The sequence below is a fragment of the Sparus aurata genome, chromosome 1 (assembly GCF_900880675.1).
Source record: "Sparus aurata chromosome 1, fSpaAur1.1, whole genome shotgun sequence".
NCBI lineage: Eukaryota > Metazoa > Chordata > Actinopteri > Spariformes > Sparidae > Sparus > Sparus aurata.
Genome location: NC_044187.1, coordinates 24868316 through 24885957, shown reverse-complemented (window position 1 = coordinate 24885957; position 17642 = coordinate 24868316). Strand labels below are relative to the sequence as shown.

At 41.7% G+C, this 17642-nt stretch overlaps 1 protein-coding gene across 1 annotated transcript in view; it reads left to right on the top strand.

Moving 5' to 3' along the window:
• LOC115586608 (E3 ubiquitin-protein ligase SMURF2-like) overlaps positions 1–17642 on the top strand; it is a 64725-nt gene that overhangs the window by 37812 nt on the left and 9271 nt on the right. Inside the window, exons 5-11 of the mRNA XM_030425769.1 lie at positions 1970–2035; positions 2307–2391; positions 2922–3005; positions 5879–6090; positions 7765–7849; positions 8893–9051; positions 9908–9961. Coding sequence (XP_030281629.1) covers positions 1970–2035; positions 2307–2391; positions 2922–3005; positions 5879–6090; positions 7765–7849; positions 8893–9051; positions 9908–9961 — 745 coding nt within the window. The remainder of the gene's footprint in view (positions 1–1969; positions 2036–2306; positions 2392–2921; positions 3006–5878; positions 6091–7764; positions 7850–8892; positions 9052–9907; positions 9962–17642) is intronic.

Sequence of the window (17642 nt, the reverse complement as noted above, 5' to 3'; positions counted from 1 at the left end):
GAATGGCACTCTTGGCTCATATACCTAATCACCCCATAATCCAGCAAAAACCACATCAGCTTCAGTGATGCCACTAAAGGGACCTCGAAGCCCATGAAAGCCATACTTTAACCCTTCTGAGTGCTGAAGGACCTGCCCTTTGATTTACCCACAACTTCCAGAAACACAGTATAGGCTCCAGTTAGGCTCCAAACCAGCCACTTACGGTATAGCCAACATGGCAGAAATTATACTTATCGCAGCCACAGGAAGTGGACCAGGAGACATGATCTATGACAAGACACCAATGCGTACTTTATCCCTTTGTCCCTGTCCTGCGTGCTTCAGACACATGAAGGCTGCCCAGCCTGTGGTCTGACCAAGATGTGCTCCTGAAACACACACACACACACACACACACACACACACACACACACACACACAGATACACAGATAGACAAACATAAAAATACAAACTCATACGAAAAAAGCCTTTACTGGAATTGCCTTGGTTCCTAGAAGTCATATTCATATACAGAGCTCACTTTGTCATCTGAAGCAAACACAAACTCACACAAAATTTTCACTCCTGCACATACACACACTCATACACACTCTCAAACCAAAAGGGGATCAGGCATGACTGTGTAGTTTACTAGAAGTCTGTCTGGCTCTACACTTAGCTCAACTTCCTGTAGCATTGCAGAAACAAACCTCTTAGTCCCCTGCCTCACTTTTGAACCCACAAACTCACCAACACACACACTACCAGTCTTTCAAAATGACTTGACTGACTGCACTTTTGAGTCTGCCACACTTGGGACCCTGTTGCTTGTTTGTGTGGAGTTTTAATAGTGTCGTAACGGCTGATTATATTTACTGATTGTGATACTGCTCATACAGTTTTTACATATGCATACAGACACACACACGTGTAGAGACATATGTGCATTAGCTAAATTAACTGAGACTTAAACACACTTTTACATGTATTTTGTTTACTGCAACACGCAATTGTAGTAGCTCTGAGTTATTGAACGTTGCAGTGAGGGCTTGTGGTTAAAGGTCTGTAAATGTTCTGTCTCCCTCTTCTCTTATTTAAGAGAAAAATCTGCTTATTATTCCAGCCATGTAAGGCTCAGACCATCGCTGTTTAGTCTAGACACGTATCCGGAACAGACAGACACACACACACACACACACACACACACACACACACACACACACACACACACACACACACACACACACACACACTGGAAACAAGCTATAGGCTTGGATTTTTTACATTACATAGATGTGCTTTGTTTAAAACAGACAGACTATTTTATGTGCATGTGATATCATACAAGCAAACCAAAGACATGACAAATACAGTCTGAGTTTGGTTTTAGTATTGGTGCATTTTAGTTTTTACTCAAATAAGCCAAAGCCCCTGCAGACACAAGTTGCACTGTTAATGGGCATTAATTTATATTCTTCCGACTGGTCAGCTAGACTGGTCATGCGCAAGTGGGATTTAGTGTTTTATGTATGTGTGTGAGTGAGTGGGAGCGACTGCTGAATGTATCTGTGTCTGGATCTTGTTCTGAGTCTTCCTGGGTTGTGTTTCTTTGCTGTCTGTGTCTGGCAGTGCTATCCTGTGCTGGGCAGACAATGAGTTCTTACTTATCCAGAAACAACAAGACTGCTGCTAACACATGTTGTGTCCAAAATTTGTGATATTTTGTGTCTCCAAATCTTAATCTTTTCACACGGAGGATGAAGCTGCAGTGGTGTTTTGCAGAGTAGGCTGTTTTATATTTTAACAGTTTAAAGGCACACTTGCTTGTTGACCTTTTCATGTTACAGTTGTTACTGTTTACTTCAGTATGTCCTTTTTGAATCATGCATAAGAAAAAAGCTAAATAGCTTAGCACCTGGGTGTGTTCATCGTTGTAAATTGAGGCAGATGCTGATTCAATGTGTCTGGTTTGTTTCTTCTCTGCAGATCAGAGACTAGATCTGAATAAGCTGGGCCCCAATGACAATGATACTGTGAGAGGACAAATAGTTGGTAAGCACAAACACACGCACATACATACTGCATACTGTGCATCAGAATAGAAAACCTTATCTTTTTAGGGGCAGATCAAGTTAAGCCAATTATGTCTATTTACAATCTTATGTAAGTCTCTGTGTCTTAACATATTCTTGATGCTGTAATATACATCCCGTTGGCCATTGCTCTGTATAAAAGGAGACCACATTACGGAAAGTGATGAATGAACTACATCATCATTTGAGCTGCCGTAGGAAACTGTCATTGATCTACCATCTTGTTGTAGTGAGTCTTCAGTCAAGAGATCGCATTGGGACAGGAGGGCCGGTGGTGGACTGCAGTCGCTTGTTTGACAATGATTTACCTGATGGGTCAGTATTATCGCATGTTTCCCTTCAAAGATGAACTATCCTATTTTTCCAAACAGGGCTGAAATTGTTTCTGAAATTGTTTGGATTGAACTCCATTGAAGATAAATTATATCTTTTGAAGGAATCTTCAGTTTGGTGATGCATATTGGGGAAGGAGCACAGTTTCTCTCTGATTTTGTGTGTATTTGAAAACCAAAGTATATTAATATCTTTAAGCAGAAGTTGCAGATATTGCCATCATTCCTATGAAACTTTTGTCTGGTTTGTCTGGGAGAGAATATAAAGTCTTTCATGAATTTTAAGTTCTTTTAAGTTTTTCCTATACAATTCTTAATGTATTTAAAAAAAAATACATTGAGAAGGTTAAACTGTATTTCTATTGGTGATTCTCTGTTTTTAGAAAATGAAAGATAGTGTTGTGCTGCGATTGTGCTGTTAGAAGAGCATGTTCATAGGTATCAAAAGTAGACAAAATTCGGTATGTATGATGCTCTTTTCTCACTTGTTTGTCTTAATCTGTCATGAAACAGTTGGGAGGAGAGGAGGACAGCCTCTGGAAGGATACAGTACCTGAACCACATCACACGTACCACGCAATGGGAGAGACCTACCAGGTACATTTGCACACATACTGCCCATGTCCTCAACTTGATCTTCAAATAATATACTATATCAAAATTGGAACTATCCAGTCACATTATTCTTAATCCTACTACTTCTTACTAGGGCTGGGTATAAAAAAAAATTTCAATTCAAATCGATCTTCAAATGAATTATCCAATATTAATTAAAAAAAAAACAGGAACGTTTCTGCTTCATTTGTTCTGTTGTTATGTTCTTCTCGTTCGTTCATAACATGATTTTAATAATAAGGTGCTAAAATCAAAACCATGTCCTATTATTTTATCTATGGGCAAAATTTTACTGCATATATCCAAAACCTTTTAATTTACCTCTTAATGTAAACATTAACATTTTTAATAACTGGGTCTGAGGGGTTACCTGTGCAGTTCACTTGTGCAGCATAATTACTCTTACAACACACAACTGAAGTATCCCTTGCTGAATCTATATTGAATCAAATCTAGTCAAATCAGAATTGAATTGAACCTAATCGAATTGTAACATTGTAACAAATTGTAACATCTACTTCTGTAACAAAATAATTTCCCAGTCTGGGATCATTAAAGTAATTCTATCTATCTATCTATCTAACAGCAGTGGCGGTACCCAGCTCTACTGTATACCATGTACATGTACAGCAGTCATGCTGATATAATTCACAACAAGTCCGACCTTTTACAATTGGGATTGAGGTGGAAGGTCTATTTGGTTTTTCTATTCCCCAATACCCTTTTCCCAAACAAAAACTAAAAACAAAAACCAATTACAACACAACAATAACAGTCTGACGGTAATGAGTGAATTTCTGTCAATTTCCTTAGCCTCCCAGCCTCTGCAAAACACACACACACACACACACACACACACACACACACACACACACACACAAATAAACTAGCCAGCCAGTCAGGCAGCCAGGTTTTACTTGGCCCCTGTTCCTGCAGGAACAACTGTCGCCTTCCTACTTGGCCCATATCAGTAGAGTCGTTAGGAGAGTAAGCAAACAAATGGCACCCAACCCCCCCCCACTTCCTCACCCACTCTGACTATACATTGTTGGTAACGTCCAGGCAGCAGAATAGAACACAGGAGGACAGACAGGAAATGGTGAAGAAAAGGTTAAATGGTAGGGCATTGAAGGAGGTGGAAATGGTGAAGCTGAGAGGGAAGATGAGCAGTCTAGTACTATTTAAGTAGAAATGATAAAGGATAAAATGAGTGAGAATGACACTGTATTAGAATATCCTGTCTTAAATTTGCAACAGCGGGTCAGCTCATTTCTAGTCTGTAAGAGTACATAGTGTTCGTGTAATAATGTCTGTCGGCCCCATTTTTTTCTTAGGTGGACTGTAGTTTTTAATACCATGCAATTTTTCACTGCTCATTACTGCACACACATGTAATGTGGTCCATAAGCTGGTTGTGAGAGGACATATTGTAGGTGTATACGGGAGAAAATGGCTCAGAGACTGAAAAGAGGAGTGAGAAAATGTGGAAGAAGGACCAGGGGAAGTGGAGCGTGAGAGGTGCAACTTAAGTTAGGGGGGAGGAAGAGGAAATGCAGAGGAAGCGTGTTCGGAGGGGGAAGGAGCTGGGTTGTAGGTTGACAGACAAGGGTCCAGCGTATAATAGCCAAGGTGTCAGTAGTCCGATTCACACTGACGTTTGAATGCGGGGATCCTGCGCCAATCCCCCTCCGGCGCTGATACGCCTCTGGAGGTAGTGTCAGAGGCGCAGTACTGGCGAACCAGTGTGAATGGATAAGCCGGCAGCGCACAGCAAGGGCGTTTTGGTCTGACAGTCTTATAACTACAAAGGTCCTTTACTCAACAAAATAAAGACAAATGTCCGACAAAGCAATGTTATATGACCAAACAAAAGTAATGTAGTAACTGTAACTGTCTTTGGCAACCTATATGAGGAAAAAAATACTGCAGTTATACGTTGAGAAGCATCTGTCCTCCCGGCTGTCCTACCGACTCTTTGTCACATTTATGCCCGAAAAACAGCGACTGTCACCGGCAAAAGACTTTAACTCACCAGGTGTTTGTGTTGGAAAAATAATCACTGCGACGTCAGCCCTCCCGACCGAGACTTCAGTGAACTTTCCCCAAGAAAACAGCCTCACTCCCCACGACTGACAGAGTCAGACAGCATCCAGTTTACTGATGGCGATTATGTAGTTATATAATATAGAATGAAAAATTAAACTTTTTTGTCACTTTCCAGGGTGTTTGGTGGGTCAGTACCTCATTCACAACACATTGTAACAGCATCCATATGATTATAAACAGTCAGCGGTGCATATTTAGATTAACAGGTAGACACCGGGAGAAACACTTTGCAAAAAACACACAGATGTCATCATCATAACGTGTATTGTCACCTCCCTTTAGGCTCTGCGGCCCCAGCTTTCTGTGTGAATTACACAGCGGTTCGTCTTTAGCAGTTTGCGATAATACGCGTCTCTGTGAAAAAGGGCTAGTAACTCTGGATACCTGGACTGTGGACACACCTGTGACTTAACCCATTGCACCCATAACACACTAACTCACTTCTTCACACAATACACACCAGTTGTCCTGCAAGTAGAGGAAAACATGTTGTGCAGTTGCATATATTCACTAAAACTGAAAGTAGGACACTTCAGAGACTCCTTCAACACACTTTGTTTTCATTCTTAAGAGTTACATGCATGGCAAACACTTAATTTGTCTAGTTCAGTTATAACATTATAACATCAATTAGTTAGTAACGTTAGTTCATTATTTCTGATTTGTTAAAAAACAATGTCTATATGTATTGAATTAGAATAACAACGTAAATCTGGTCATGAACATGTGAACGCTCTGCTCTTACCCAGGCCAGCGTCAGAGTATTCCAGCCCATCAGGGCGTCCGCTGAGCTGTGTGGTGGACGAGAACACCCCAGTGATGACACCTGTAAATGGGGCAGAGGCCAGCGGCCCACCGGGCGAACAGAGGATCCAGGAGAGACGGGTTCGTTCACAGCGGCATCGTAACTACATGAGCCGAACACACCTGCATACACCGCCGGACCTACCTGAGGGTTATGGTGAGGGACGGCAGCAACACACACGCTCGCACACGCACATACACACACCATATATACACTCACTTTGAGCACTCATTGTTAAAAAAATAGAGCTATCGATTTACCTTGTCTGGTTATGTTCATATGATGAGAAAGGGGATCATATGTTTTTTGTTTGCTGGTGGTCCTGAACTTTTAAGTAATTTGTGCTATATTTTGTTCAGTGAATCTTAAACCTTGAGGCGGCAATATGTGATGTCAACAAAGTTTAAATGCTCTTAATGTCATATTTTCTTCTTCTCTCTCTTTATTTATGCTCCCTGCTCTGTCCTCAGACTCTAACTCACACTTTCTCTTCCAACCCTGCATTCTGCTCCCCTCTCCCTCCTTCCCACAGCACCACAGCATGACAACCCCAATCAACACTGTCTGTGTGCTAATCCTCTCCTCTCCTCTCTCCTCTCCTCTCCTCTCCTGTCCTGTCCTCACCTCCCTTCGTTTGCAAACACTTCCCAGTGTTGGAATGTTTTGGCTTTGCAGGCTCACATTCCCATACTGAATACAAGGACTGAAAGCAGAGTATTCATAACTCAGTGTTAAGCTTAGAGAAGGTACTTTAGGTTATTGGCCATGTTTTTAAAGTCTGTAAATCTTAAGCTAGCCTTACTTGCAGCATGCAAACACAGTGGGAAAATAATGCAAAAGCTGCACAAGCACATTTTCCAACATCGGAACGTGTACTTTTCACAGTCAGCCACAGTGCACCCCACAATACCCACAGAGTCTGTAAAATAAATTATTATTTTAAGTGTGGCGCTGTATGCCAGCAGTTTAGAATGGCATTGTTGGACCTGTGCCCCCTTTGAAATGTCCTGCTGTGTCCACTGAGGCTGGCCAAGGTTGGACAAAGTGAGTCACTGATGCCCAACAGCGAGCAAGCTTTCTTCCTTAGCTGAACCCTCTGAACCGGTGGCTGGGTGTGGCGAGAGAGCGTGAGAGAGAATGAGAGAGAGAAGGAGTGTGTGAGGGGAAAAAGAGAAAGAGAGGTGGGTAGGAAATGAGTTGTGCCAGTAGGAAGTTAAGAGGGGGGGTTAGTGATGGATTAGCGGATGAATATACACACATGAACGCCACACCCATGCAGCACACACACTTTGTGCCAACATTCACACACTCTCTCTCCATTCACGAACCATTCTCTTCTGGTTTCTCTTTGGTGTCCTCTGTTTGCTTATTTGTTTACAGTATATTATATAAGTGGGTTTGGAATGAGTGACAGCATTTTCCTTTCCATTTCCTTTGGTTTTGGTGATTGATAGGAAGGGACGAATTTCAGAGCACACACGAGCCTTTAAGAGAAAACAAGGCAACTAGGAAGCATCAAGGAACTGCAAGGAAAAACACTCATGGAAGGCTTTGATAAATTTCCCTCACATTTTTATTTTCCCCCATCGTCTTGGGATAGGCCTACTGGAGACCAGAGAGGAACTAATTGATTACATTGGCGCACACCTTAAGAAACTCTTGTCCCTGCAGTTTGCCTGTCACATCAATTATAAACAGACTTCCCCTTCTTCAAAACACACAGACTCACTCTCCATGCTTGTACCCACCAGTACGAGACTACAGAACACGTCCAAGCTTGTTTCAGTGTTTTTTTGACATATTCATTCATATATTTTTTCTCTGTTTTAGAGCAAAGAACGACTCAGCAGGGTCAGGTGTACTTCCTCCACACACAGACTGGAGTCAGCACCTGGCATGACCCCCGTGTGCCCAGGTAAATCTTTGTGCCAATATATTTTTTTACATCCTTATTGTCCAGATTTATTTCTATTTTTAAAACCGTTTAAACGGTTTGTTTGGTTAACAATCCCCTCATTACACATTAAATTGCACAAATGATGAATGCACTGTAGTGCTGAGAGCCTGTACTTTGTCTAATATAAAACCTGACATATATTCCCAAAACTGACATTATCAAACGGTACTTGACTTAATTTCTCACTCAATTACTCAATTGCTCAGGGTAGTTTTCAAAAACAATCTCAATAGTCAAATTTCAGGCTCAAGCCGGGGTTAGCCAAACTAATGACCCCCGAGTTCAATGTGGAGTTGGAAGAACATTTTTGGACAGATGTTCAGCTGGACACACCACAGGCCAGTGGTTCTGCATTCAATCAAACTGTTTCACCATCTCTCAATAGCTCACTATTTAATTCACCAGAGATCGCAGGCAGTGCGATTGCGTTACATTTTTGGCTGTGTCTTGGTGTAGCTGCTGCTCAGTGAAGAAGCACATCTAGCTCACAGCAGCAACCTCTGGGTTTGGTCACTTTGGACAGAGTTACTAAATTACCCATTATGTTGTGATGAGGCATGTGCTTTGTCCCTGAGTGGTGTGTCCTCACATCACACAAGGACAAATTACTCTCACACACACATTGACATATGCACAAGTCCTGCTTAGGCTACAGCGTTGGCCTAGATCAGGGAAAAAAAAATAAAAAAATTAGAGCAAGTAGCTAATCATAAGCATTTAAATGTAAGTACACTTAAATACACACCTGACAATCTAGGTTGTATTTTAGTCAATCTTATACTACTGTTATGATCAGTAGTATGATTAATGTTCATTATATTTAAGCGCATCTTGCATACATTTTTTTAAACACATTGTAATAAAGTAATGCTGTATGTATGTATGTAGTTTATGTATTATTATTATATTGTATTATATTATATGATATTTATTTATTAGTTAATTTAGAGTTCTATATAATTGTGGTATCATTGTTGCTGATGGTTTCTCTTATTGTTCAGAGACCTCAGTAATGTGAACTGTGAGGAGCTGGGCCCACTGCCACCAGGTTGGGAGATCAGAAACACAGCCACAGGCAGAGTCTACTTCGTCGACCACAACAATCGAACGACACAGTTCACTGACCCGCGACTATCTGCTAACCTGCATCTAGTTCTCAAGTAAGTGTATCAGACTTTGATGCATTCAAGCAGCAGTGAGGGTAGGATATTCAGCCAACTGTATTTGACTTTGAAAGCATTGACTTATAAAAATACAAAATGTCAATAAAGAAATGAACATCAAAACAAAGTCACAGTGTTGATGTACACATTATGCTCTTATGATACATCTTTCCCACTTTTAAAGCTTCAAAACAATATATAGTATGAAAATATAGCAATTATATGTTGTCTCTACTCAGTGCTGACACATACCTTTACTGTCAGACTCTCCACTCTGAGGACTGTCAGTAGGATTGTTAGCAGCTTAGTGTTTTTAAAAGTAGCGTCACAGTCAGACTACCCGTGCTGAAAATGGGCATGATGCCTCCTGTCTGGGGATGCTGGAAAAACAGTTTGGGAATCTGTGATAGACAGCACAGTCATGAATCCTCCAGCAATGAGTATGTCTGCTGTAAGATGATCACTGACTTGGCTTCATTCATCTCACATTATATTTGTGTTCTTCTCTCCTGTCCTCTGCCTGTACTTCTTCTTACTTCTTACTTCTCACTGACCTCTCTCCTGTCCCTCAAACTGACTTCATTGCTGTTTTTATGTTTCTTTCCTCTGCCTCCTCTTTCTCCTTTCTAATCTACTTTAATTCTGTTTCTTTGTGTCACTTCACCCATCGCTTTCGTATTTCTCTTTTTCTTTTGGCCTGTCTCTCCCGTCTTGCTGTTTTCTCTTTTGAATCCTATCCCCTGTTGTCTTCAAATGCTGCATTCCTCTTCTCTGTCACTCACATTCCGTCATTCTCCCTCTTTGTCTTTCTCTGTCTTTTCCTCCTTTTTTCTCCTCCTGTTCTCCCCACCAGCCCAAGTCCAAATGGTTCCCGTGTGGCCATGGAAAGCCAAAACACTAACCTCAGGTAACCCACATTCTCTCTCATACACATACACACACACACACACACACACACACACACACACACACACACACACACACACACACACACACACGTTCCCATACTTGCATGTAGACGACAAACTGTATAAGAATACGCACACTTACTCATTGTCTATGGCATGTGAACAATGTAATCGGCACACATGCAGGTTGACAGACATCTTCCTACACTCACTCCAGCTGTCTGCATAAAGCAGTTTCAGCAGCCAGTCACTCAAAGCGACAGACAGACAGACAGACAGACGGACAATATCACAAGAGAAAATGCTGACTGTGATACTTTTCCTCTAGGTAATATCCAATCTGTGTGTGTTTATACGTGCATAACCTTCCCCGGGGTTGACTTTCATGTGGATGTCATTTAACACACGCATGCACACACACATACAGAGGCTGGCTGTCGATCCGTCTTTCAGTGTGTTTGTGCTGCATGTCAGCAGTCTGCCTCAACTGAAGATCAGCTTGTAGCCAGCAGAGAGGCCCGGTGAAGCCGACCCCACTGTGGAAATTAATACTAAACACGTGTTAGCGCAGCAGCTGTTAGCTTAGCACTAGTTCACGTAACCTCGCCAAACACTCATGGGCTAGTAGCAGTGTGTTAGCCTTTCATCTAGCAAAGTCGTGATATGCGTGTGGGAGGAAGCTGTGAGTTATATGAATCATTAAGTTCTCGGTTTGTTCCTCAGGTATTTTGGCTGTCAGGGAGCTTCCTGTACTTTCCGCCTGCCAGTGTGTGAGGCAGGAATCATTAGAACAAGAGGAACACGCAGAGATGTGGAGATTTTTCCCCATTGCTTTTTTTAGTATGAATTCTTAGTCAAACCTCTCTCAGTAACAGTGGCTGGCACGATAGACATGTTTGGGAAATCAACATCTGGTCATTTGGTCAAATAGTATCCATATGTGTCAGAACAGCGTCTGGTTGTGAGTTGAAGCTCAGCTATGTGATCCAGTCAGCATCATTAACTGCTTGTCTGGCTCCTTATTAGGAGAGATTTGAGGGAGTCCAGACAAAGTTTTAGAACTTTGAAAAGGTCAAAATTAACAAGCTCGGATTTCTAATGCAGCTTTTCCGTGATATGCGCTGATTAATGAAAACAAAATTAAAACACTCTATATACAGTTCGTGTCACAGCAAGTTTTAACTCTGGCTATCCGCCGAATCAACTGTTTTTCAAAGACTGGAAAAGTAGAATTTGACATTTGGTCAAGAGATCAATTTATTAATTATACATTGTATAAGAGGTTAACTTTAAAGGTTAATTAGCTACAACTCGAATATTATCTGTTAAGCTAACATTGGTGTTAGTTGACTGCCGTCTTTGTTTTTAACAACCAAAACGAAAAACTGAAAACATAGCTTCTGCCTAAAAACTTCTGTTTTGATATGAAATCAAGTAGGGAAAGACTTGATGGTCTAGTCCAGTGGTTTTCAAAATCCTCGAGTGGGTTGTAGATCTAAGACTCTGGAACAGCGTCAGGCTTTGAAGTCAGTTTGATATAGTGGCCTGACTGTGTATTTACGTCATGTGATGCACAGAGGCCCAAAAAAGGTTTTCCCCTCCAAGCTTACATCGTAAAATAAGCAGGTGTATAATATCTCCTTTTTTTGTGTGTGGCAACCTGCTCGAAATGACTCACTTCACTATCAGAACTTCATCCATTGGATCCGATAACACTTGGAAAGTCTAGAAGAGCCACACAAGTAAATCATTTTACCCCAATTCAAGCTAGCGGAGCGCTGAACCTTAAGTTAGCTGGCTTGGCTGGCGGAAATCTCCGGTCTGCATGCCTAATGGGCCTCACAATGCAGAAGCTATGAGTAAAATCAGGCTAAATTAAAGCAACTGTAAGCACTGGCATCATATTAGCTAACTTCCTGTCTGTTTTGCCATTCGCATTCCCCTCCCTCCTCCCTATGTCACCACATGAGCATACAGCAGTAATCGCCAGGCATGGCCGCAAGTAGGAGGTTCCTGCTATCTGCGCGTTCATGAGCACTTAGGACCCCGTTTTGGAGTTCTCTGTCCTGTCCCACTTAACACTTATTTTGATAAAATATATCACTTACAGCAGCTTTAATACCCGAATGCTGTATGTTATGCGCTGCTGAGCAGCTTTCATAGGAGTGAATGGGTCCTCGCCCCTGATGCCCTATTCAGTTCTCAATATGCGTCCATGGTTGTAGATCGTCCCCAGTAAAAAAAATTATGGTTTATCTAAGTTTCTGGAAGTTGGAACACAGAAGTTGAGTTTGATCTTCAAACCTAAAAATAAATATCCAGAGGGGATGGCTTAAGACATAATCCTCTCAAATTGGGGGTCTATGATTTGTGTCATTGATATGAAAAAGTTTGAGAGATCCTGGTCTAGTCTAGGATCTGTCAGTTTACACCCATCTAGACTAATAGGTTGTTGCAGTGCAGCTCTCTGAAAACAGTTTCTTCCATGTTACCCTCTCCTCAGCTTTGGCTCCCAATCACTACATTTTATTGGGTGTGCTAAATGGTCTGAACAACACAGACATGCGTAATATTAGATTGTTTACTGAGTGAGAGGCTCAACTCTAAACACCCAGAGTGACTGACAGCAGGCCCGTAAACACAAACAGCAAGCAGAAATAAAGAGGCTACATGGGGAGAAGCACAGAGGAGACAACAGTCTGTTTACACATGTTGCACATGTGCATACACAACCTGTGAAGACCTGAACATCTGATAATTTCATGGAAGTGTTAACTTGTTAAAGCTTCTCCTCAGGTCTGTAAAGTCTCCGTTATGTAAAGATAAACCTGTGTACCCAGTCAAACCAGTGCCATCTCTTCTCCTACTGTCCCCATTCATTTCCTTTTTCCTCTCATCTCTAACCCCCCCCCCCCCCCTTCTGTCATCTCCTCCGTCCTCAATCATTCGCTCTCCTCTCTCTACCATGCTCCAAAAACTGTTAAAGTTATCAGCCTCGCTGCTGGCTCAGGGTCAGGACATCTGTCTTCTATCAACGCCATCCGCATAGGTCCGCCACACACACACACACACACACACGTTTCCATATAGGGAAATTGAAGGTGATGGTTGTAGGGGGTTGCATGTCAGGACCAGCTGTGCATGTTACCTCATGCTGGAGTGTGCAGTTAAAGCAAAAATGCACTTTTGATTTTCTTTAGATATCTACATAGTTGTGTAGATAGTGTTTGATTTTGATTCAGTGGAAGAGAGATGCACACTGCAGAGAGAGTGCACTTTTGGGGAGCATCTATCTTGTTTTCTGGCAGACACACAAATGAAATCAAAATAATAAAGGGTTGGCAGAAGGAGAAAACAGATGGTCAGTCAAACACATTTAACATCCACAGGGAAGAAACTCCCTTTGACTGAATCAGGAGAGAGACCGAAAAGAGAAAGGTGTTGACTTGAAATAAAAACCCAATGTAAACTGCCCATTAGCTTTTGCAGTCGATCCGGATGAAGGGATGGATCCAGGAACTTATTTGTTACCTTCTTTAACATTTTTCAGCCTTCTTTCCACCTTTTTTTCCCTATGTTTTCCTAGGGAGCAATTCATGTATTTTAATAAAAAAGGTTAGGCGTATTAAGGTGGCTGGTATGTGTGAGTGACTACATTTTGGCATGGATCTGGTGAGCTAAGAAATTTCATAAAACCTTTTTAGGGTTGTTTTTTTCTTCTCAACCTACTAACGACGACTGCAGACTCATTTCTGTTGGCTAGAACTTACTAAACAAAATGGGTTAAGAGATGCGAGGTCAATCCACAGTGTCTGTTTCTCCAGACCCCCCGTCTGTAGAAACAGTTTGTGTTATGTCTGCTAGATAAGTTGGCTTGGAGTGGATTGGACATTACAACACTGCGAGTCTGCAATTTGCACCTCAGTCTGCTGATCCTCCAGGACGTATCCTGGTTTAAATATGGCTCAGACAGCCCTGTTGCTGTCGACCTTAGACTGATGAGGGCCTTGAGTTGTCAGACACTCAGACACAGCTACATGACTGTGGTCTGCCACACTGTCTCTCACATACTGCACTCCCTCTCTTGCACTGGCACATAGTATATGTCTGAAAGATTACATCAGTGTTTGCCGAAGGTATTTTTAGTCGCTGCTAGATTTAGGTTCAGTGGGCTTCAGCAGGTATTTTCCCAACCAAATTATAATTCTTCATGACATTTAAATCATCATTTGCATTGATGTTTTACGAAGTGATGATTATACTGTATGTTATATTTAGTACGTTATGAAGGTGTGGTTTGTTTAACTGAAAGAAAAAACATAAATGCAAATGATTATTATATATGTACAGTATTTTACTAATCTTCTGCACTTTGTCAAACCTCATGTGACCTGATGTTACAGTAAATGCCAGTCGTCTAAACAGTATATGTATTTTGGTTTAAGCCATATTTTTTGGCATTTAGCCTTGCAATACAACATTTTCACTAAATTCAGTGAAAATTTTCCATTAACCTGCATTTACATGCTGAAACGCTGGTCTAGCAGCACCATATATTACATTTTTATAGCCACAATAACAAAACAAATCTGTTTCATCTCTGATATAATTAAAAAAAATAAGATGTATAGAGATATATTATAAAGTTGTATGTGTGACATTTTGCATTTAAGTGTCTTAAAACGACAATACTTTTGAATATTTTGTCAAGTTTTATTCTTGCATTATCCCAAATGTTCCCAACAATGTTTGAGCCCAGAAATCTATAAATTTCCCCAACATGAGGTTATTAGGGTTGCTAGATTTTCATCAGCAATTGTGGTTTCACAACAATCAAGAAATTATTACCTATCCTACTTCACATCATATTTATCATCAAACTGTGCATTTCATTTTTAATTGTTTTGATTAAGAGACCCCTAGGCAGAAAATATAAGACATTGTTTACAGCCCTGCTTTCATTCATTATTTTCAGTAAGTCTCGTCAAGTGCAAGTTATTAATGTCTCACCACTGCAGTCTGTCTGCTGCCTGTATTTTTGGAACTAGAAGTGTGCAGATGTGGCAGCTTTGGTAGGTAGTAGAGGGATGTAAGAGGCTACACATTTGTCTGGCGAAACACACATGTTATCCACGAACAGAATTTTGTTCAAACATGCACACACTTCGACTCAGCGTTCTCCGGAGTCGGCAGCAGAGTTTGGCCGACCTCTCTGCCCTCTCCTGCAAGTGTAAAAGAGCAGAGCACCAGCTGATACTCGGGCTGGAGCGACTCATAAAGGGGTCCTTTGATTCTCTGGGGTTGGGTGGGGGGGCAGAGTGGGTGTGTTGGGGTGGCTGGTGTGGCTTTAACACCACTGCACCTACTCAACACTAATTTCAGCCCACCTGTGCCAGATGCCTTGAAAAGAAACACTTTCTCTTACACACACAAACATGCAGCCTTTGCACTCTCTCACCCAGTCTGTCTCTGTGTAAACACACAGAGAGGGTGGAAGCCTATCATGACTCTGCAGGTTCATGCACAGGTGACCCAGTTATGGAAATGTTCACTCCTTCATTTCTAGACTTCTCCAGTTTCTTTTCCTCCCACTCTTTCCACCTTGAAATAACAATAATAAAATCCTCTGGCCTTTATATTGAATTTGAAAGTTTATATTTCTCCACAATCATTGTATTTCACCCAAGCTGTCACAGCAATAGGAACCATCTCTCTCATTTGGCTCCGGCAGATTTTTCAGCTTTACTGTGCTTGTATTTTCTATATTTACCATAAGATATGCCGAGCTCGTCCCGTTTTGAAACCAGAGAAGATGAACTATGTCGAAACGTATTTTTAATTACACTGTACTCTGAGAAGGGGGAAAAAAAGTGCGCTGAAATTACGCTTTATTATATGGTTCTCGATCCTCCCAGCCAAAAGCAACTCATTCCATTTTGTTTTAAGGCCATCTTGTCTTCCCCTCCTCCTTCCTAAAGTGGTTTTCAGGACTGCTCCGCTGCAGTCTTACCCTTTCTTTGACATACTAGGAGCCCCAGCGCCTGCCAATAAAATAAATAGCAGTGGACTTGATTATACAGGGATAGACTGGCGAAACACTGCACCCGTTTAGTTTGGAAAGCCCAAATAGATGAGGCCTTATTCAACCCACTGAACCAGAGAACCCAATTGTACAGCGAGTGTCGGAATAAGTGGGTGGCTATGTGCTGCTACCTCAGATAGTCTCTGCTTCCTTTTTATATACCAGCTCAGGCCTCTTGATGAACCGTCTGTGTTTGGCCGTCAGCAGCCTCGTCACTTTACTCCCAGCGGAGGACAGTAGCTTCTTTTAGAGAAGGCCTCTGCTGGCTCAGCGTCTCCTCACAGTAAAATGAGGGCTGCTGTCCTGTTGAAGGGAGAGACGGATTATGTTATTCAGAGGCCCACCCAGGCATCTCACCACCAACACCACAATGAGGGCTGGAGGAGGCCAGAGTTTGAACACTGACCACAGCTTACCTTTGCCAAGTTTGTATTTTGTCGCTGTCAAGTCTTTTTTAGAATATGCAGACCCTGAATGGCTGTAGAGTAAAAGGGGAATAAAGTTCAGGAGATAGGTTGTTCAATTTAGCTCCTATGCCCCCTTTGGGGCAGGCGTGCTTTCCCACATTTAATCTTGTTGTCCTGCCCACAGCTTGGCTCTTCTTGATCATCTTTCTTCATCAACACCCTGTCTGAAGGTCTTGATCTTTTCCCATAGATTGCTGTCTTTGATATGCCCCCTGTTAAAGGCAGGTTTACTAAATACCAAGCTGACCTTTCCGCACTCACTTCTTTATTTTTCTCTCCTGTATTAAAGCTCTAACCTTGATAGACATTTGATGTGATCAGTACCTTTCTATTCCTTCTCTATTTGTTTTGTCTTTTAAATCTTTTTTGTATTTCTCTCTCATTTGTCAATCAAGTTAGTGTATTTTGTCAGCCCAAGGAAATGTGGGAGGGTGGGCGGCTGGTCAAGAGGAGCTCTGCATTAATGGGTGTGTTTTGTGCTGTCTGTTTTTGCAACCTCTGCCAAGGAGGTTATGTTTCCACCCATTTCAATTTGTTTATTTGTCGGTCGGTTGGTTTGTTAGTAGGATTACACAAAAACTACTGAACGGATTTCCAGGAATCTTGGATGGAGGATGGATCTTAGCCCAGAATAGACCTGATTAACTTTTGGTGCGGATCTGTGTAAAGAGAGTGATTCGGGATTTTTTTTCTCACCTTCTTTAACATTGAAAGAGAGAGCGTTTGGAAGTTTACAGAATTGTTTCACCTCCATCCTCCTCAAATTACGAGGAAGGATGGCAGCTCTGGTGGTCAGATGTTGGAATATCCAGTTGTGGTTGGTGGACGGCAGGGGTACATACTGGCTTTCAGCTTCTTTACAGGAAGTGATTTCTGCAGCGTTAATATGATTGACTTTTTGGTCTTTAAGAGAAACGTGTGAAGCAGGAGGGTAAAGAGAGCACACCAACTTAACTGCAAGCTAGCCAGAGGCGCCAGCTACTCTTACGCCACTCTGCTTTGTATATTTCTTCCTCTCTCTCTTTCTTTTCCTCTGTGTGTATCTCTTTCCGTCTGCTTATTCAGGGTTTATCTCCCTCTCCCTGTTATTCCTGCTAGGGATATTTACCAAATGTCTGCTCAAAGGCCCTG